The 22,637-nt window shown below is 43.0% G+C and overlaps 1 protein-coding gene across 6 annotated transcripts in view; it reads left to right on the top strand.

Moving 5' to 3' along the window:
• The window catches only part of PXK (PX domain containing serine/threonine kinase like), a 60,670-nt gene that overhangs the window by 17,390 nt on the left and 20,643 nt on the right, over positions 1-22,637 (top strand). For all 6 annotated transcript variants that reach the window (XM_084635109.1, XM_084635107.1, XM_084635108.1 and 3 more), the window contains exons 4-13: positions 1,998-2,184; positions 10,499-10,576; positions 11,019-11,092; positions 11,556-11,630; positions 14,133-14,237; positions 14,446-14,547; positions 16,089-16,250; positions 17,583-17,700; positions 18,170-18,248; positions 21,950-21,998. In XM_084635109.1, coding sequence (XP_084491235.1) covers positions 1,998-2,184; positions 10,499-10,576; positions 11,019-11,092; positions 11,556-11,630; positions 14,133-14,237; positions 14,446-14,547; positions 16,089-16,250; positions 17,583-17,700; positions 18,170-18,248; positions 21,950-21,998 — 1,029 coding nt within the window. The remainder of the gene's footprint in view (positions 1-1,997; positions 2,185-10,498; positions 10,577-11,018; positions 11,093-11,555; positions 11,631-14,132; positions 14,238-14,445; positions 14,548-16,088; positions 16,251-17,582; positions 17,701-18,169; positions 18,249-21,949; positions 21,999-22,637) is intronic.

A 22,637-nucleotide genomic window follows, 5' to 3' on the forward strand; every position in this document is an offset into this window, starting at 1 on the left:
GCAGGTTAATAGGTGCACCCCAGTCCTTGATACCCCTTGGAGTCTTCCCCTTTGACATCCAGCCTGTCACTGGCTATTCACAGAAATACCAGGTTTACTATCCCCAAGCGCTATCCTTCCTCAGAGAAGGATAGAGGTGTCCTTAGGCTTTCCTTCTCCTTATAACCCCCAAAATTCATTATGTTATTCCTAAAGTCAGGATGACCCCCTCCGGGGTTTGTTCGCTGGTGTGCTGAGTTCATGTTGACTGCGTATGCAAATAGAGCTTCTGCTGTTTGATTTGCAGGTGAACTGAGGCAGACGGTTGAATATACATCCTTTGTCTGATAGAAACCGGTTTGTCAACCCTGCCTTGATTCAGACACTTTTAGGAATATATTTTGAGGGCATGCGTGCATGTCTGCAACTTCTGACACAGTATTTGTACATACATTTCCCAACAATATGGATCAGTGTGATCCTGGCTTTCATTTAAGATCTTACGTGAAGTGGGTTATAGCCCACGAAAGCTTATGCCCAAATAAATTTGTTAACCTCTAAGGTGCCACAAGGACTCCTTGTTGTTTTTGCGGATACAGACTAATACGCGTCAGCTACCCCTCTGATAGGTGTAGTTAGTTTGTCAGGCCTGTTAGGAGTTGCTGTTACAGAACAGGGAACCCTTTGCCAGCTGGCACCATGGGCCTCTGTGACAGACGCCCGGTTTCTTAAGGATTTCTCCCATGAAGGCTCAGTAACTGTGAGACATCTGCTTTGATTTGCTGTACAGGGATGTGTTGGAAAGATGAATAATTCATTGTGTATCAATTCATATGACGCAAGTAGATATAAATACTGTGTTCAACCTACATCTTTGTTTTTCAAACACAATCTTTTGATTTCTTTAAAATAATACCTTGCCTTTCTGCAGCATCTTTCATCTGATGAGCCGTAAGTGCTTCATGAATGTTAACTAACTAAAGCCTCACGACATGTAGGTAAGGGGTATACAGTGATCCACCACTAGAACGTAGTGCTTCTGGGCTCAAGTGCCAACTATTCCCGGCGACGGAGGGTGCTCGCACCCCCCCGGCCCCACCATGACTCCGCCCCTAACCCAGCCCCCATTCCGTCCCCGCCCCAACTCCACCCCCTCCATGCCCCTATTGGAGCCCTCCCCAAATCCCAGCCCCACCTCCTCCCCGAGCTTGCCACATTCCCCCTCCTCCCCCATCCCTCCCATCGCTTGCTGCCATGAAACAGCTGTTCCGCGGTGCAAGTGCTGGGAGCTAGGGTGAGAAGCAGGTCGTGGCAGCGTGCTCAGGGGAGGAGGCGGAGGTGAGCTGGGGAAGGGAGGGGCGGGGAGCTGCCAGTGGGTGCAGAGCACCCACCAATTTTTCCCTGTGGGTGCTCCAGCTCTGGAGCACCCACGGAGTTGGCGCCTATGCTTCTGGGGTGTACATAACAGCTCTACCTGTATAATGTCACACAGCAAAAATTTTAGAATGGGATGTGAAGAATTATCTCATATAATTGAAACTGCAAGTTAAAAACCATTACTGCTGGCTTCTTTAAGTCACAATAATGGTAGTGCGTGAATTAGAAACTATTATCAATCTGTGCACAAGTTAAATAGGAGAGAAGAGAGTTTGTCAAGAGCAGACACTAGGATGCAATGTTGGTTTGTGCTATGACATAGGTATGCTGAGAAAACACCGTGCTTTATTCTCATTTTGTTAGTGTGGCTCTTGCACTTAAATCTCCTGGCACTTTTGGTGGTGGTACATATACAAATCTCTACATTCTGAGATGAGAGTACATATCAGACTATTTCAGCACTGTACAAACACAGAACTTAAGGCAAAATGCCAATATAGACTTTCTGAATATCCACTTTTTAAAAATTACCTGGTTCTTAGAACAACGCAAAACTAGTGTTTTATGGCTCAATTATTTACCTCCATGAGATATTAAAAGAGGAAGTTTTTTGATAATATTATGTTTCCTCTCTTTTTAAGATCTCGGCTCTAAGTCTACCTCTACCTCCCAAAAAGTTGATTGGGAATATGGATCGTGAATTCATCGCTGAAAGACAGAAGGGACTCGAGAACTATCTCAACGTCATCACTTCCAATCACATACTGTCCAATTGTGAATTGGTAAAGAAATTTTTGGATCCAAACAACTATTCTGTAAACTATACTGGTAAGTGAAGGATTGTAAAACTGCATTAATAAATGATAGTTGCTGAGTGAAGGGCACAGGAGAAATTTACTTCCTCTTCCAGACACAGAGGACCAGTCTCACCTTATAAATTGTGCATTAATACTATTAAGGAGTGATACTGCGACGTAGAGTAGTGAATTTACTCTGAAGTGCCCACATGCTGTCTGTCATGAAGCAGATCTGTGCATTAACTGTACTGTTACCAAGTTTCCAGTTATAGTACCACAAAGAGTGGCCAGGACCGAGAGAATCAGTAGGAGGAAATGTAAAGAGGGGAGACATAAGACTACCTAGGGGCAGTTTAAACTATTGTACCTGAGCTAAGGCAGTGAGCCAAGAAACACAGGGAACTAGTTCAGCTTTGCTGAGTACTTTGTGATGCCCATGGTGCAAACTCTTCATGGTTTCTATAGAGACCCCATATATTACTGTGTACTGCTGTTATAGCTCACAAATTCCTGCCCGCTGCATCATGGGTAGCTGGCACTTCTACACTTAGCATTCTTCATGCCTAGCTTTCAGTGTTATACGGAGGTGGCACTTCTGTGGTGGGGATACTAAGGCAGAGGTTGTGATTTGTCCCAGGTCACACAGTGAGCCGTTGGGAATAGAATCTTGGAATCCTGACATCCAGCCCCATGTCTCATTTGCTTTGTTTCTTTAAGGTAGTCCTTTTCTAGAGTGCTGTATAGACTTTAACTCATCCTTACAGTCACACGCGGGTGAGACAAGCTTAACCCTCTAAAACTCTTCCCATTTAACCAGTAAGGGTGAGTGAATTTACCTGGGGTGTCAACTTCCCTTGCTTTCCTCTTGCAAATTCCTCCTTGAAACCCACCTCCTCCAGTAATCCCTCCTGTCTTCTTCACATTAGTAGTAACTGCTACATCTTCTTTTCCTGGGCTGCTGTCCAATGTCTTGTCCCGTGTGTACAGTTTGGCCTTACACATAGAGCCATGGACTGGCCTTTGAGAAATGTGGATTCTATTCTTGGTTTGGCCACTGGCCTGCTGGGTGGTCTTGGGCAAGTCACTGTACCTCTCTGTGCCTCAATTTTCTTACCTGTAAACTGGGGATAATGATATTTGCCTCTTGGTAAAGCACTGTGAGATCTACTGACGAAAAGCACTGTAAAAGACTTATGTATTATTGTATTATGATTCTACTTTGATTTTAAATTCTTCAGAGCTGGGAATGTGTCCTGATCTGTGCAAAGCACTGTGTAAATTTGTGGCAATATATAAATATGCATGAGATGTGCTTTGGTCATGCATCTTGAGAAATGTTGATAGGTGCATAGTATAAATTGGGGAGGTGGAAAAATTTAAAGTGTGCATGTGCGTGTAATTTGTTTTTAATACTAATAATAAATAATTGATCATACTGACTGTCATTCTGGGAGCTCATCCAGCTTGTTAGGAACCAATCCTCCTTCTTCAACATGTATTGCTGCTTCTGGACTTGTATGTTTTTCCCCCTTTCTCCATAGTCCAGCATGTAGCAGGCAAGTATGAGAGAAGGAAGAATTTTATGGTACCTGTCCAAACAAGATTTTCCTGTTGGACTTTCTAAATATTGTCCATACTAAAGCTGCTGGCAATAAATCCTTTTGAAGGAGACTAGCAATTTTCTTTGGATCTTGTTGACTGAAAACTCTGTTCTTGCAGAAGATACTAAATGCAGAAGATTCTAAAAAAACAATGATAGCAGCTCTCAAACTTGTTCACGGAGCTCTTGCTGATCATCTGTGGAGGAAGCTTGCTAACCAAATGGTTCTCGTTTCTCTCCTTGGTTCAAACTTACGTTTCAGTAAAGAAAGCAGAAAGTAAATTTAAATATGCTCAATATTGCTTCCCCTTGTAACTAGTTGCTGCAGTTAGGTGGCTTTGAAGGGCGATGGGGGAGGTCCTCAGGATTGCAAGTAAGAGGAGAAATGGCTTATGTGATTGCAGCTGGAGGGGAGATGACCCAGAGGCACCCCCTCTGTTGGTGAACCCCAGACCTATAAAATGTGCCAGATTGAGGTAAAGTGATAGCCTAATTCACCCCAAAAAGAAGTTTTAAACAAAGGAAGGCATTCTACAATTTATTTCTGTAGCACTAACCAATGGGAAAACCATACCAGAGATGACATATAGTGTCAACTCCCCTATAAACTGTGAAATGCAAACCTTTATGTTCATAAAAGCACAACCTAGCAAAGCAGAAACATACTGTTTATTTTCCATTTGTGTCCACTCCCCCCTTGTGAAATATTCTAGTGCAAGGGTGGCCAAACTGTGGCTCGCAAGCTGTATACAACTCTTTTTTACAGTTAAAGCGCAGCTCGCAGAGCCCCCTTACCCCCCCCCCCGCCCCTCCCCTGCCTGCTACCCCCTTCTCCATCTATCTGGGGTGGGAGAGAGCTCGGAATCTCTGCCTTGCAGCAGGGGGTAGGGAAGTGGCTTCTGCCCAGCGAGGAGGGGAATCTTGGGGCTTCAGCCCTGTGGGGCGCACCTGCTAGGGCTCAGGGCTTCACAGCAGGAGCAGGGCTGAAACCCCGAGCCTCGGCAGACACGTCCCAGCTCTCGAACTTCTGGAGATTGTCATATACAGCTCTGCGGGTCAGTAAGTTTGGCCAGCCCTGTCCTAGTGTCTGGAGTCTCTGCCTACAGTTAACTGTCTTTCCCTAAACATTCTCTGACATTTATGTTAAGCTATGGAGGAGACCTAAAATATAAGTAATACATTAACATATTAGCTCATCTAGTTACCACTGAACAAACAGTGGTGATCCTGTAAGAAGTATTCTAACATCCATATTAATTCTGAGCAAGTTCATCAAGATTACTGTTACAGCAAGTACCAGGGGAATTAATAATGATTAAGTCACTGCCTATGATCTTGGCAGACCCCATTAATGTGACATTACTTTAAGTCACTGTTGTACCAATAAACAATGACTGTTGCACCATTTTCCCCTTCTCCAAGCATGTTTCCACAAATGGTCACAGGCAAATAATACACAACGGGTCAAATAAAATCTAAAACCCTGCATCCTTTTTCACTTGCACTATTTGTCCCTGACAAGATCAGTGACATTAGAGAAGTTTCATTGTTTGCCTGAAAAAAGAAAAGGAGGACTTGCGGCACCTTAGAGACTAACAAATTTAATTGAGCATAAGCTTTCGTGAGCTACAGCTCACTTCATCAGATGCATTCAGTGCATTGCCTGCTTTCCCTAATGATCAATTCTAAATCACCTTGTGAACTCCTAACAGAGTTGCCTTTCCAGCTGCAGGGGAGTGCTGTCTGTCTCCAGTAATCTGGAATGGTTTCATTTTTTCAGAATTGCACGCTGGAGGCTGCCAGCAGAAAGTCTACAGGGAAGTAAGTGCCTTTGCACTAGTCAGCTCTTGTTGCTCAGCAGGAGCAGGCAGCAAAGAGTAAAATAAATAGATGAATAGTTTGTACATAGTAATGGCAGAATTAAATGTCAATTAAGTTTTAAAATTTGGCATTAAAGGTGAATGACAAAGAAATGTCCTGTTTGTGAGGCAGACTAGACATGGGGAAATTCAAACCATGAGCTTTGGATCTGGATCTGAACTGTCTCTTGGGGTGGTGTTGGATCTTGTGGCTTAGGCCCATTTCTAGTACAGCAGAAATGTTAGCTCATGAAGTTTGCGTTCCCTAAACCAGCTGATTTACACTCTTCTCTTAGGGTATGTCTACACTACGAAATTAGGTCGAATTTATAGAAGTCGGTTTTTTTGAAATCGGTTTTATATATTCGAGTGTGTGTGTCCCCACAGAAAATGCTCTAAGTGCATTAACTCGGCGGAGCGCTTCCACAGTACCGAGGCAAGCGTCGACTTCTGGAGCGTTGCACTGTGGGTAGCTATCCCACAGTTCCCGCAGTCTCCGCTGCCCATTGGAATTCTGGGTTGATATCCCAATGCCTGATGGGGCTAAAACATTGTCGCGGGTGGTTCTGGGTACATATCGTCAGGACTCCGTTCCCACCCTCCCTCCCCCCGTGAAAGCAAGGGCAGACAATCATTTCGCGCCTTTTTTGTCTGCTGCCAGCCAAAGATGTAAAGGATAGATGGAGTGGGTCAGAACAAGAAATAGACCAGATTTGTTTTGTACTCATTTTCCTCCTCCCCTGTCTAGATCACACTGCAGTCAGTCACAGAGAAGGTGCAGCGAGGTTAATCTAGCCATGTATCAATCAGAGGCCAGGCTAACCTCCTTGTTCCAATAACAACGATAACTTTGGTGCACCATTTCTTATTGGAACCCTCCGTGCAGTCCTGCCTGAAATACTCCTTGATGTACAGGCACACCCTTTGTGGATTTTAGCTCCCTGAAGCCAACCCTGTAAGCCGTGTCGTCAGTCGCCCCTCCCTCCGTCAGAGCAACGGCAGACAATCGTTCCGCGCCTTTTTTCTGTGCGGACGCCATACCAAGGCAAGCATGGAGGCCGCTGAGCTCATTTTGGCAATTAGGAGCACATCAACCACCACACGCATTATCCAGCAGTATATGCAGCACCAGAACATGGCAACGCGATACCGGGCGAGGAGGCGACGTCAGCGCGGTCCCGTGAGTGATCAGGACATGGACACAGATTTCTCTGAAAGCATGGGCCCTGCCAATGCATGCATCATGGTGCTAATGGGGCAGGTTCATGCTGTGGAACGCCGATTCTGGGCTCGGGAAACAAGCACAGACTGGTGGGACCGCATAGTGTTGCAGGTCTGGGACGATTCCCAGTGGCTGCGAAACTTTCGCATGCGTAAGGGCACTTTCATGGAACTTTGTGACTTGCTTTCCCCTGCCCTGAAGCGCATGAATACCAGGATGAGAGCAGCCCTCACAGTTGAGAAGCGAGTGGCGATAGCCCTGTGGAAGCTTGCAACGCCAGACAGCTACCGGTCAGTTGGGAATCAATTTGGAGTGGGCAAATCTACTGTGGGGGCTGCTGTGATGCAAGTAGCTCATGCAATCAAAGATCTGCTGATATCAAGGGTAGTGACCCTGGGAAATGTGCAGGTCATAGTGGATGGCTTTGCTGCAATGGGATTCCCTAACTGTGGTGGGGCTATAGACGGAACCCATATCCCTATCTTGGCACCAGAGCACCAAGCCGGCGAGTACATAAACCGCAAGGGGTACTTTTCGATAGTGCTGCAAGCTCTGGTGGATCACAAGGGACGTTTCACCAACATCAACGTGGGATGGCCAGGAAAGGTGCATGATGCTCGCATCTTCAAGAACTCTGGTCTGTTTCAAAAGCTGCAGGAAGGGACTTTCTTCCCAGACCAGAAAATAACTGTTGGGGATGTTGAAATGCCTATATGTATCCTTGGGGACCCAGCCTACCCCTTAATGCCATGGCTCATGAAGCCGTACACAGGCAGCCTGGACAGTGGTCAGGAGCTGTTCAACTACAGGCTGAGCAAGTGCAGAATGGTGGTAGAATGTGCATTTGGACGTTTAAAGGCGCGCTGGCGCAGTTTACTGACTCGCTTAGACCTCAGCGAAACCAATATTCCCACTGTTATTACTGCTTGCTGTGTGCTCCACAATATCTGTGAGAGTAAGGGGGAGACGTTTATGGCAGGGTGGGAGATTGAGGCAAATCGCCTGGCTGCTGGTTACGCGCAGCCAGACACCAGGGCGGTTAGAAGAGCTCAGGAGGGCGCGGTACGCATCAGAGAAGCTTTGAAAACCAGTTTCATGACTGGCCAGGCTACAGTGTGAAAGTTCTGTTTGTTTCTCCTTGATGAAACCCCCCGCCCCTTGGTTCACTCTACTTCCCTGTAAGCTAACCACCCTCCCCTCCTCCCTTTAATCACCGCTTGCAGAGGCAATAAAGTCATTGCTGCTTCACAGTCATGCATTCGTTATTCATTCATCACACAAATAGGGAGATGACTACCAAGGTATCCCAGGAGGGGTGGTGGAGGAGGGAAGGAAAATGCCACACAGCACTTTAAGCACAGCACTTTAAAAGTTTACAACTTTAAAATTTATTGAATGACAGCCTTCTTTTTTTTGGGCAATCCTCTGTTGTGGAGTGGCTGGTTGGCTGGGGGCCCCCCCACCGCGTTCTTGGGCGTCTGGGTGTGGAGGCTATGGAACTTGGGGAGGAGGGCGGTTGGTTACAGAGGGGCAGCAGTGGCAGTCTGTGCTCCAGCTGCCTTTGCTGCAGCTCAACCATACACTGGAGCATTCTGGTTTGGTCCTGCAGCAGCCTCAGCATTGAATCCTGCCTCCTCTCATCACGCTGCCGCCACATTTGAGCTTCAGCCCTGTCTTCAGCCCGCCACTTACTCTCTTCAGCCCGCCACTTACTCTCTTCAGCCCGCCACTTACTCTCTTCAGCCCTCCACCTCTCCTCCCGGTCATTTTGTGCTTTCCTGCACTCTGACATTATTTGCCTCCACGCATTCGTCTGTGCTCTGTCAGTGTGGGAGGACAGCATGAGCTCGGAGAACATTTCATCGCGAGTGCGTTTTTTTTTCTTTCTAAGCTTCACTAGCCTCTGGGAAGGAGAAGATCCTGTGATCATTGAAATGCAGCTGGTGGAGAAAAAAAAAGGGACAGCGGTATTTAAAAAGACACATTTTATAAAACAGTCGCTACACTCTTTCAGGGTAAACCTTGCTGTTAACATTACATACATAGCACATGTGCTTTCGTTACAAGGTCGCATTTTGCCTCCTCCCACCGCGTGACTACCCCCTCAACCTTCCCCCCTCCCTGTGGCTAACAGTGGGGAACATTTCTGTTCAGCCACAGGCAAACAGCCCAGCAGAAATGGGCTATACTGAGTGTCCCTGAAGGAAAGCACCCTATTTCAACCAGGTGACCATGAATTATATCTCACTCTCCTGAGGATAACACAGAGAGAGAAAGAACGGATTTTGGTTGAATGCCAGCAAACATACACTGCAATGCTTTGTTCTACAGTGATTCCCGAGTATGTGTTACTGGCCTGGAGTGGTAAAGTGTCCTACCATGAAGGACGAAATAAGGCTGCCCTCCCCAGAAACCTTTTGCAAAGGCTTTAGGACTACATCTAGGAGAACCGCAAATGCCAGGGCAAAGTAATCCTTTCACATGCTTGCTTTTAAACCATGTATAGCATTTTAAAAGGTACACTCACCAGAGGTCCCTTCTCCGCCTGCTGGGTCCAGGAGGCAGCCTTGGGTGGGTTCGGGGGGTACTGGCTCCAGGTCTAGGGTGAGAAACAGTTCCTGGCTGTCGGGAAAACCGGTTTCTCCGCTTGCTTGCTGTGAGCTATCTACAACCTCCTCCTCCTCCTCCTCATCTTCTTCGTCCCCAAAACCTGCTTCCGTATTGCCTCCATCTCCATTGAAGGAGTCAAACAACACGGCTGGGGTAGTGGTGGCTGAACCCCCTAAAATGGCATGCAGCTCATCATAGAAGCGGCATGTTTGGGGCTCTGACCCAGAGCGGCTGTTCGCCTCTCTGGTTTTCTGGTAGGCTTGCCTCAGCTCCTTCAGTTTCACGCGGCACTGCTTCGGGTCCCTGTTATGGCCTCTGTCCTTCATGCCCTGGGAGATTTTCACAAAGGTTTTGGCATTTCGAAAACTGGAACGGAGTTCTGATAGCACGGATTCCTCTCCCCAAACAGCGATCAGATCCCGTACCTCCCGTTCGGTCCATGCTGGAGCTCTTTTGCGATTCTGGGACTCCATCATGGTCACCTGTGCTGATGAGCTCTGCATGGTCACCTGCAGCTTGCCACGCTGGCCAAACAGGAAATGAGATTCAAAAGTTCGCGGTTCTTTTCCTGTCTACCTGGCCAGTGCATCTGAGTTGAGAGTGCTGTCCAGAGCGGTCAGAATGGAGCACTCTGGGATAGCTCCCGGAGGCCAATACCATCGAATTGTGTCCACAGTACCCCAAATTCGAGCTGGGAACGTCGATTTAAGCGCTAATCCACTTGTCAGGGGTGGAGTAAGGAAATCGATTTTAAGAGCCCTTTAAGTCGAAATAAAGGGCTTTACTGTGTGGACGGGTGCAGGTTTAAATCGATTTAACGTTGCTAAATTCGACCTAAAGTCCTAGTGTAGACCAGGGCTTAGAAGATCTAAACTACTTCAGGTTAAAAGCTCAGACACATTTTAGCCATGTTCTGTGACTTAATTTAAAAAAAGAAACAGTTTTGCTGCCTTGTTACGTGTGAAGCAAAGCCTGAATCCCTGCAGCTTGCCTCTGATTCTGACCATTCAGCAATGTGTGTATAATTAACAGACTTTTAAAAATCTCTTTGCAGAAATTGCCTTACAGCATGTTTCGATGTTCTTCCGGTCGGAGCCAAAGTGGGAGGTGGTAGAGCCACTAAAAGATATAGGTAAGAAATTGGCAGTTTGGGTCTCTGCTCAAGGAGAGACATGGCTGCCATATTAATGTTCCTTGGGGGGTAATATATTGGTCAATTCTCTCTTCTTAAATGTCTCTCTTTGTGAAGGAGACTTAATTAAAATGAAGAATTATGGTGGCAGTTTGAGCCAAGTTAGAAGAGCACTGTCATTATGTATATGGAACTGAATTTGATGAAGGATTTGGAGTCTTACTACTGATAAAACTAAGCATTGAAGCCTTAAATTATTTATGTATCTTTCCATATTGACATAATTTTGGTGTATGTTGGTATAATGCCCCACTGATAGCGATCTTTGTAAATCTAGAAGAATTTTCTTATTGGAGAAGCATAATAAAGAGTTAGCACATAAACCCTGCTATGATTCAGTAGCTTTTTTAAAAACAAAAATGAAACCTGTGTTTCCTCCTAGGCTGGAGAATCCGTAAGAGGTATTTTTTAATGAAGAGTAAGAATCAGCCAAAGGAGCGACTAATGTTAAGTTGGGTATGCTTGCATCTTAAATTTCATCCCACTTTCAGGTTCTTCAAGATAGCTATATAAATGAACTGGTCAAAGCAGCATTATAAAACCCCTCTGTGTGGTTGCCTTCGTCCCCAACAAAAGGAATGTTTTGAGTTCATGCTCAAGATCTTATTTTCGTGAAGCCTAGCTTCATAGTGTTTTATCAGATATTGCATATGAATAACAGAAACATGTAAACTTGGGCGCTTGGGATCCAGCTCTAAGTGACAATGTGAACCAATTGTGAGCTAGTTTAGCTTCTAGAATGTTTCTTTCCATAATGTATAAAGCATTACCTTGCATTATATTTTGCCCTCTTTTACTCTAGAGGTAAACTTTGCAGAAGCAGCTGTTTTAGTAACTTGTGAGAAAACTAAGTGAAAATCCTTCCATCTTTTTCTGTATATTATTCAGCTGATGACTTACTGTTTGTATTCATTTCTAGGCTGACTTTGGCCCTGATAAATACTTGTCTGATAAAGACTTCCAGTGCGCAGTGAAACTTCTTTCTTCTTGTTCTGTGAGTGTTACCTTGATGACTCTTAAACTGAGCCAACCCAAAACTAACTCTTACGAGGACTAATCCTGAAAAAGTGTATGCAGTCTAATACAAAAATATTGTGTACTTATAAAACTGCTGTCATCTGAAGAGCTCAAAGCCTTTGTCAACACTAGTTAAGCCTCCTAAACCCTGGTGAGGTAATATGTAATCGCCCAAGAAAGTAGTAATGCCGGAAATGTCAAAGTCATGGCTGTTGTGCTTTTTCTCTTCCTGTCTTTCCATAATACTTCGCGTTAGCATCAACTTTGATTGTAAATGTCCAAGATTTTCAGGCTTTCAGAACAGTGCTGTCTATAAATTTAGTTGTTTAACAACTCATCAGAGATGTCCTGAGGATCTAATGGATATCAGTGAAATGTGTTTGGATTCTCTGTGCTCTGTCTGCAATCTGTCGGTAGCCTGGAGGCAGAGGCTGTGGAAACAATGGAGGCAGTGCTCTGATTTCCTGTGTTCCAGGGAACACCACACGGCAGGATCCAATAGTAGTAACTCTATCTGAATAAGGAATGGTATTTGCTGACTCCAAAGGGAACCCTGTGCGGCCTGTTTCTGCTTTGAGACTCTCGCAGCAAAAAGCAGGACACCTTGGGAATAATTCTTTACAGCCAAGTTTTAAATGTGTATGGTTGTTTTTTCCAATCCTGCAAGCCAAGTTGTCAGCAGAAAGTAAATAGTGCTCACTTGAACTGAGTTACTCCAGTGAGTGATATTAATTTCTGAAAAGGTTATGAAACTAGTACTGTGAATTCTTAGTCTTCAACTACCTCATATTGTACTGCAGATCTAGGGCCTGAGCCCACAAAGCCATGAGTAACTTTATCCAGCATAAATAGAGTCACAGTGGGTGAGGTAATATATTTTATTGGACCAACTTCTGTTGGTTAACGAGACAAGCTTCTGAGTTTACACAGAGCTCTTCTTCAGGTCTGGGAAACTTAGACCTTGTCTCTGCTACAAATTACTTCGTATAACAGATGATTAATCCACACCCCTGAGCAACAGAAGTTATACTGACCTGAGTGGCAGTGTAGACAGCACTATGTTGGCTGGGAAGCTTCTCCCCATGACGTAGCTACCGCTTCTCATGGAGGCAGGAGTCATTAAGCCGACGGGGAGAGCTCTCTCCCGTTGGCTGAGAGCATCTTCGCCAGAAGCACTACAGTGGTGCAGGCTGTAAGTGCTCTCCTGTAGACATCACCACATTTGGTGTCTCACAGCTAAACACAAGATGGAACAGATTGTTTAGCATAAATAGTTAGTACGTATTTCAAGGGACCACTCAAGGTGACATGGCCCATTAATACCCCTTTTGTCATAGGGAACATAACAGGCCACTACATCTTAACACGTATTTCAAGAGACTGTTCAACTACGTACGCTAAACAATCTGTTCCGTCCTGTGAGACACTACGGTCAGGTCTACGGTACAAATTTACGTCAGTGCAGCTGCGCTGCTTTAGCGCGTCTGGTGAAGATGCTCTAAGCTGATGGGAGAGAGCTCTCCTGTCAGTTTCATAGCTCCGCAAGAGGCAGTAGCTGGGTCAGTGGAAGAAGCTGTCCCCCTGTCACAGCGTTGTCTACATGGGGGTTTACGGTTGGTATAACTACAGAGCTCAAGGGTGTGGATTTTTCATACCCCAGAGCGAGAGTTATACCAGAGAGTGTGGTGTCGACCAAGTCGGAGTAAGCTTCCCAGACCTGAAGAAGAGCTCTGTGTAAGCTTGGAAGCTTGTTTCTCCCTCCAACAGAAGTGGGTCCAGTAAAAGAGATTACCTCACCCACCTTGTCTTTCTAATATCTTGGGACTGACACAGTGGCAACAACACTTTAATGGGACTATGCGGTATAAATAACCTTTTTTAATCAACAAGCTAGTGACTTTGACTGCAGTGTAAGAGATCAGGAGGAAGAGCACAGGTAATGAGATTTGCAACCTCCTAACTTCCCCTGATGCCCACCAAATTCCCCTGCACCCTGTGCTTGGTCACGTCTGGGTTAAGTGCATCTGTTTTATCATGTGTGGGCAGGGGTGTGCACAAGGGGGGCATGGGCACCCACCAATAATTGGTGGGGGCAGAGCAAGCTCCTCCAGCCCCAGGGCTGCGGCAGGGGCACAGAACATGCTCCTTCAAATGCAGTCAAATTTAAATTCCTGTGCACGTCCCTGTGTGAGAGTTACTAATTTAGGGCCTGATCCAGCTGTTACTGAAATTGGTAGTAAGATTCCTGTCTACTTCAGTGGAAGTTGAATAAAATCCCTGCTTTGTTGGCCCTTGGTTAAGACTAAAATAATGGTCCGTTAAACAGATGTGACTACAGACTCTGGTTTGTCATTTTGATAAACAAATCATTGAAATGCATGATATTGCTTCAGGACATATGTTCTCTGTTAAATGAATCTAGCATGAATTTACTGTAATCCACATTAAAATGTATGAATCTTCCTTCTTCTTTTGGCAGCATCCCTACATTTACAAAGTCACTTTTGCCACAGCCAATGAATCCTCAGCACTGGTAATTAGACCATTCAATGAGAAGGGAACACTAAAGGACCTGATCTATAAGGTACTGTAGATTGGCACCGATTTTTAGCAAAATGCTCTGCCATATTTTGTTACTCTATGATCTTTACAGCATATGTTTATAATAGTAGAAAGTGCTTTTTATGTTTTACTGTTGAGTAAATCAAGTTTTTTCTTTGTAATTGCTTAGTGTGAACATGGCATTTTAGATGTTCATTAATAGCTGTGGACTTTTTTTTTTTTTTTTTAAGGCAAAACCCAAAGACCCATTCCTGAAGAAGTACTGCAATCCCAAAAAAATTCAAGGTCTTGAACTTCAGCAAATAAAAACATTTGGGAGACAAATACTAGAGGTAACTCCTTTTACTGTCTAACATGCATTTGTGACTAAAGGGATAATCTCCTCATAATTAACAGCTAAGATTATTATAATGGAAGGGAGTTAAGAATGTTGTATCCTTTTGCAGTTAGTTTATTTTGTACATTTGGCCACACTTTGTGTGTAATCAGTTCAGTATAGTCCCCTGCATAGTTAGGCCTCCATTCTGCAACTGGATCCTTGTGTGCAGACCCTTATGCTTGCATGGAGCCCTCATTGTGATGTAACTGGAGCTCTGCACAGGTGCCAGGGTCTGCCCATATGGATCCAATTGCTGCACTGGGGACTAAGTAACTACCTTTTTTCCCTTGCCGGAAAGACCCGTAAAATATAGACAGGAGCAGAGATACCCTTATCAGTGCTTTTATGGTAACTTTTTTTTAAAAAAATACGGCTCTAGTACTTAAAAGGGTGCTCCATCAGAAACTGGAATTTTTCCAAATTAGTAAATTTTAAAGAAAAAATTAAAGTTAACAGCGTCCTTTTAAATCTCTCTTACTTGCTGCAGTCTACATCACTAAATGTATTAGTCTTCCATATTGTAGACTTTTTTTGTTCAGTTTGACCCTTTTTCTTATTTTTAAGACACAGTAAATAAACCCCTTTTATCAGCCTCTTATTCTGCTCCAAGAACCTTTCAATATTGGTGCTGTTTACATGAAAATGACTTCCAGGTTTATTGTGAGTGTTTGATCAGTGTCAACTTTCAAGATCTCTTGATTAAGATCATATTATCTATGCTGATAAGATCATAGTACAATATCTCCTCTTCTGATGTTTTCCTTAGTCCAGTCTATTTTATCCCTTTAGCACTTGGTGGTGAGAAATCATGAATCTTGGCACCAGTGTTAACCAGAGCCAGAGATCCTTTTATCCAAAAGAACTTTCTCTGCTCTTGATCCTTGGTGTCCTGCCCCATCTATCCCACTGTTTCTGACATGATGCTTTGAAGCAGAGGCTTCCGGGAGTTTTCTGAAGCCCTTTTGGGAGCCCAGTAGAATTGTGGGAGAAGAGGTCAAACTCCCACAGTCTGCTGGGAAACTCCTGTGAATCCATGGGAGAAGAGCAATACAGGTGTGCATCTCACAGGATAGTTCCTTTATGGGGGAAGACAGGATGGTTCAGATTCCAGCTACTTATGTGCAATGTTAAAAGAAACCCAAATGCAGCAGATTCTGATTGAAGTGGCTAGAGGAAACAGTTGTTAGAGAGGAATGTGAGAACGTGAACCTCTAGAGCCTAATGGGTTGGGGAAACCACCAGGTGAGGTATAGGGTGAGAGTGATCATACATGTGGTGCCAGTCCAGTCTGTGAATGAAGAGCTGTAGAAGATGGCTTGACTCTGACAGTGTGGCTAAAAGGTGGGAGCTGAATGGGAAAAAATGAAAGACCCAGAGTCTGAGGAGCTTATTCATCCATTGTGCATTCTTTTAAGTACGCTTCAAATGTTGTCTGACAATCATCCAAACGGATGTCCTCGCAGTGACACTTTTTTTTTCTCTTTGATCTTTCAGGTATTAAAATTCTTGCATGAGAAAGGATTTCCTTATGGGCATCTACATTCCTCCAATGTGGTGTTGGACGGTGATACATGCAGGTTGCTGGATCTAGAGAATTCCTTGCTGGGACTCCCATCCTTTTATCGATCATATTTTTCACAATTTCGGAAAATTAATGTAAGTCACTTAAAATATAAAGTGACAAATAGATATTTCATATGTGAAAATTCATCATAGATGTGATAGTAAAACAATTTGTGCTTGACGATAAAATATTACAATAGTCCATCAACCATGAAAAGTGACCTTAATGCTGTTATAGAAAGTATGACTTCTGTAGGCATCTGCTCAAGTTAGACTATATCCCTGGAATGAAATAGAGAATGTTTTCTCTAAGATGAATGGGCTAGAGGCATTATGTAGACGTCTGGCTCTTCAAAACTCATAAATTGGGTGGGAGTTGGTGCAGATTTGCACATCGCAGGACTGTCTGCAGAGAAGCTAGACCTAACTTTCCCTCTGTTGGGAAATCTGCCCTGTTGTAGAACTTGCAAGCTTTTAACTGGTATGTTGCCTTGCTCTCAAGTACTCGTAATAAATTACGTAAGGTATCACATGGCACAGCTGATGACCTTGTTCAACAGTTGGACTGAGTTGCCAAATAAACTTTCAAAAGTTCATGGTTATATTAACTATCCGTGCCATCAAAACTTACTAAAGTCTTAGCCAATAAGTGCAGCCACATATGTGTGTCTGCTACTAAACCGAAATCTAAAAGCCAGTGAACATCCATCCTCCATTAACACTTAAGTCACTATGCTAAATTAAGCCAAATGCACTAAACTCTCTCTGGTATTTTGTACAAATAGTTCTTTCTTTGGATACTTTTCTTTTTATCTACTTGTGGCTGGTTAGAAATCTGTGGTGGTGTGGGTATGTGTACTATTCCTGTTAATACGTTCACATGTAGTATATTAAACCTCGGTGTTTACTGTTTGAATAATATTAGAAAAATGCGCTAGCTCAAGATTTCCTTTCAGTATTATGATTTTCAAAAATCCTATATTTATTTTGTAGGAATAAGGGTTGTGTGAACAAAAAATAGTTAGGTCAATTATTAAGCTGTATTGTCACCTGCAACTGAAAATGCCAAATTGATCACTTGTGAAGGGGTTACTTTATTAGAGGAGCCATTTGGGCTGGGTGCAGTTTGTGTACATAGTAAGACTGCTCTTCCCCTCCAAATTTAGCATCTAAATAGAAAAGACAGGCAAAGCATGAGAGGATTGGGATTATGTTTATCAATGGGGAACTGAGGCACAGAGAGACAGGGACTTGCCCCAGGTCACACAGTTTGGTGGCAGAACTGGGAATTGAACCTTTATCTCCTGAGTTCCAGTCTTGTGTCCTAATCACAAGCCCATCCTTCTTTAATAGATCATTATAAATCTTGAAACTGAAATGTGCAAAATTGCTTGATTCGAGCAAGTTGGGCTTTTGTCTTCCTAGACTTTAGAAGGTGTTGATGTACATTGCTTTGGTCACTTACTGTATGAAATGACGTACGGGAGACCTCCAGATTCAATCCCAGTGGACGGCTTCCCTCCTGCTCCATCGGCATCAGTCGGTCAGTATACTATTGGGGAGGTATTAGCCTCTGTTTAAAGTAACTTCAGTTGTCTGCCTTTCTTTTAATCAAACTAAAAGGACATATTGGAATACACTAGAAACCTACTTAAAACTTCTTGTGGCTTTAGAAGATTTCTGAGGTTGGATAATTATTTGCTAAACTGACTACAATAGAAAATATACCATACCTGTACGTTTCTATATTGTGAGATTCGTTTTTCCCTGAAGAAATATATACGGCACAGATACACTGAGTTGCTTTGTCATTCTTTCTTTACTACACGGTTTCTGATCATCTAGTAAAAGTAATATTTACTGCTCTTGAACTGTCTTAGTTGAAAGGTTAGTTAGGGAGCGTTACACAACAGTGCCTAATCTTTTGTCCCAAAACAAGGAAAGCAGTGTTAACAAACGTGTTCCTGCAGTATAAAAATCTGCCCATTCTTTCTTTTCCTTCCTTTTTAAAGTGGCAGTGTTGGAATCCATACTCTCCTGTGAAGCCATAAAGAATGGTATGCCAACTGTCTCCAAGATCTTACAGATGTCGTAAGTTCTCGTTGCCTTGTTTTTTGTAGACTTTGTAGTATTGTTAGCTTTTCTCATATTAATATAATTATCTCTGTGCTCTCATCATTCATAATAAAGGGTTTTTTTGGGGGAGGAATAATCTCTCCTCAATGAGAGCATTAATGGTCTAACTTTATTTGATGTACGTCACTTGTGAAATATGATTGATGTTCCTTAAACTATTCTGACCCTTGCTACGTTCTAGCATACAATACATTCACCCGCTCGGGTGTTTGCATTTTAATGAAGGACTACTGATTAAAGTTGAAAACACCTGTAAAACACTGCTTATTTTATTTAAAAAAGAAAAAACTAGCATTTCAAAAAAACCCACTGGAAATGGTTACTTGTACCTAAGGGCTTGTCTATGTGGAGCAGTAATGCGGAGTACTGGGGTGAGATTTCTAAAGCACACTAATGTGCTGCGTGTTAATTGGTCCATGTAGATCCTGCTGATGTACACTAAATGTTCCCTAGTGCACTTTAACATAGTGCTGTTTAAAATAGTTCTATATTAAAGCATACAAGGGAACATTACAGGAGATAATTCATTACAGTATATATTACTGTAATGAGTAAATATATAACATTTGCATTCTATACATACTTATTTTAGGGTATACAGAGAGAGCCCTGAAAACCTCTGATTTTGGACCTCTACGTAAAACTCAAATTGCTAAAAACAAATCCTGAAAAATGGAAGTAATTAACACTGAAAAACATAAGCCCGATGTATAGAGCATGTTGCTGTGATTATTTAAATGGGCCCAGCCATCAGTTATGAACACATGCAAAAGTACATGGAGGGATGATAAGAAAACATCTAAGATGCAGAACTTTGTGGGTTGCTGTTCCTTCTAGAAGTGATCCTTAATAGATTTGACTGGTAGTGAGCCTGCGATGTGATTAACAAAGTAGATTTTATTGCTTTGTTCCACATTCATGTTCAAAATAGGGAGTGGGCAGAAGTGTAATGTTCTGTCCTTTACAATTGTCGACTAGTCCCACAGTGTGTAGCTTGCCACACATTTTGGGGTGTGCTGTGGAGTTCCATATTCTCTGGTGGGAAAGGGTCACTGCAGTCTTGTCTTTTGTCATCTGTCTTTTTTTATTTGAGGGGGAGAGAGGAAATGAACAGAAATCTGACAACAGGGAAATGGTATCGGTGTAAGAATTTATAAAGGTCATGAGTTAGAGAAGATAAATCCATGTCCAGTCTGACCTGATGTGTACATGCAGTACGATTTGGAATGTGTAGGTTCTGGGTTCATGTATGTGCCAATACAATAAAAATAAACCTTTCTCTTCTTAAATAAAATACTGTTCTGTAGCAAGAGTCTGTTTAATTTTGGCAAGGGCACATAATTAAAAAGCAGGGGAGGGGAAAAAGAAATGCACAAGTGGGTTTTAAAGGGGCTTTGACAACTTTATCACACCTTTCTCTGAATTTTCTGCCTACTATTGTTCCTGAGTGTTTGGATCTGGGATAAAAAGAAAAGGAGTACTTGTGGCACCTTAGAGACTAACAAATTTATTTGAATTCAAATTTATTTCATCATCATGCATCCGATCACAAAAACTTACACTCAAATAAATTTGTTAGTCTCTAAGGTGCCACAAGTATGCCTTTTTCTTTTTGGGAATACAGACTAACACGGCTGCTACTCTGGATCTGGGATGTTGGATAAGTTCATCACTTGCGTAAACATGTGGTAATCTGCAATAGTGTCAAAATTCTAAACTATCGGTCATGGGGGATTTAACTCTGACATTACACTGGACAACCTTTCTAGTGTGTTCTCAAAGAAATAGAAAGTAGCTGGAAATGTTATATTTCTAGTTTCAGACTAACATTGCCCTCTAGTGTACTTCCCCTGTGCTCTGAGAACAGAGGGTTAATCATTTGCATTGTTGCTGCTGTCTAGTGGGATTGAGTGAAACATTTTTCCCTTGTTCAGTTACTTTAACTGGAGTGTTAAAATCCAGGTGGTTGTTCTGAATTTTATGGGTTAGTTATGGCTCGCCACTGATCGCATCCGACCAAAAGATTTATAGGTTCTTGTCCAATTCAGACTACAGGGTCCAAGAACTCCGAGCTCTATATCAGGAGAGGACTCTTGGGGTGCTTGGCAAAAAACTTATACTGAGGACAATACCAAATTGATAAATACTTTACTGAGATTAACAAAAGAATAATAAGTGCTATGAAACTTATGACTGCAAAACGGTAAAAGGATTCCAAAACTCCTGGTGGTAACATTCCTATTATAAGTACCTTAACCTAACTTACTCACACCCTTCCTTGAGGACCCGGTAATAGGGGGTGAAGGACTAGCCTTACTCCTGGCATGCCCGATAACACGATGGTCCCAATAGTTCGGAATGCTGAGTTATTATACTATACTACACAAGCTGAGCTGATAGCGTGATGGAAGATAGAATGATAGGTAGCTAAAAGGATAGCCTACGGAATATAGGAGAACAAAGAAAAGAAGAAGCTCCCTAAGATATCCTTACATGGTATTTTATAGGATCTTGATGCTATATAATTCAGGCCCAACCTATTATACCCAAATCTTGTTTCTGTACCCTAAGAAATGTATGGGTCCCCTTATCCTATATCTTAGCAGATTATGACACTTACTCTCTACGTATTAAGGATTGTCTCACTCCAAAAACTGCCCACCTAGGCTCTCTTGGCGACTTCCAGGTTTTTGGTTACCAACCGGTTGCAGACGGTGGAAAAATCTATTCGGGGTTGTGTATAGTTCCTCCCCTTAGGTTCCCCAAAGTTCAGGGACCATTTCTATCTGTGCCAAAGGTTGCCATCTTTTATGCTGACTTACTCTTAACTGATCATACTTTTAGCTATTGGCTTCTTGCATTTCAGCAAAACTTATTCTATTATTGTATAATTATTAGGAAACACCTATCATATACCTCAACACATCCTAATTTCATAGGAATTAATACTGATAAAATATAAGAATGATATATGAAATGGATTAATTCAGAAAGAGAAGCATATTTGTTACAGCTGGCTGGATTAGTAGGATATAATTAGCAAAATAATCTTATGGGCTACAAGGTAAATGGAAATGTGAAGCTTTACTCTGATATTTTCCATGCTCTTTAGTGTTTTGAATAATAACATATAATGACTGTGCAAAGAGAGCTTCTTGTCAGAAAGAGGAGTGATCTTTTAGATGCAATGTACAAACCCCCCACCAAATACCTGACCCCTGTAGTCGTTATGGCATTTTAAGCAAAGGGAGAGTTGGCTTTGGGAGATTCTATTCTGCCTAACTAAAATTACCGTGTTTCAACTATCAAAGTGTTTCTCTTGGTCTCCTCCTAAAGCTGTTAGCTAGTCTTGCTATGTTCCACATCGGAGGTGGCTACGTGTCAGGGAGGATTGCTATTTGTATGTTATGACCCTTCTGGATGACAAGCACCATATAAATGCCAGTGCAAAGACCTGAAGAAGAGCTCTGTGTGAGCACGGAAGCTTCTCTCTCACTTGCAGAAGTTGGTCCAATAAAAGATATTACCTCACCCACTTTGTCTTAGTGCAACGAATAAGCAGCAGTGGAGGGAGTGGTGGTAATGCTGCATTCTCTTCTTGATCCTGTCTGTCTCTTGGAAATAACACACCAGCTTGAACTTTTCTTTCCTTTCAGATTATTCAGTGATATTCTCCTAACGAATTCCGAGAAACCACAGTTTAAGGTAAAAGTGAACGACGCTGGCGTATCCTGAATTGCTGCTGACTGCGTGGTTATGTGGCTGGCTTTGGGCCTTGGTGCTATCCATCCGAAATGTGGGGTTGGGTGTGTGACAGGTGGGGAAGAAGACACTTGGCTGTGTTCAAGGCTGCCAAGACACCAGTGCTGCTGTTTCTTTCAGCAGCACTTCACAAGGGAGCTTGTTCGTTGGATACCTTCATTGACATGTTCCTGGGAGCACTTGTGTTTTTTTTTTTACTCATTAGATTTTTCTTAAGGACGATGGCAGTTGCTGTTCCTTACTAGGAACACTGACACAAACGTAAAGCAAACGCAGGGTTTAGGGATGGTGGGGGAGGCTACTCAGCACTGAATTCTGCAGATGCTTCAAACTGTCCCTCAGAAAAGAAGTTACTTGTACATAGTGGACAAGAGAAGTAAACTGCAAGATTTTCTTTGGTGGTTCTTGGTTATAAGATGAACAAATGTGAACTTCATAAAGTTCTGTAGGAGATTCAGGACAAACAATCTCTTCAAAGCACGAGTAACATAATATAGCTCTTATGCCATGTCTTTTTACCAACTACTTGCCACGTGTGTTTCAACAGCAATGGCGAGAACAGACTCCTGCAGCATTGCATAG

The sequence above is a fragment of the Lepidochelys olivacea genome, assembly GCF_965140295.1.
Source record: "Lepidochelys olivacea isolate rLepOli2 genome assembly, chromosome: 7".
NCBI lineage: Eukaryota > Metazoa > Chordata > Testudines > Cheloniidae > Lepidochelys > Lepidochelys olivacea.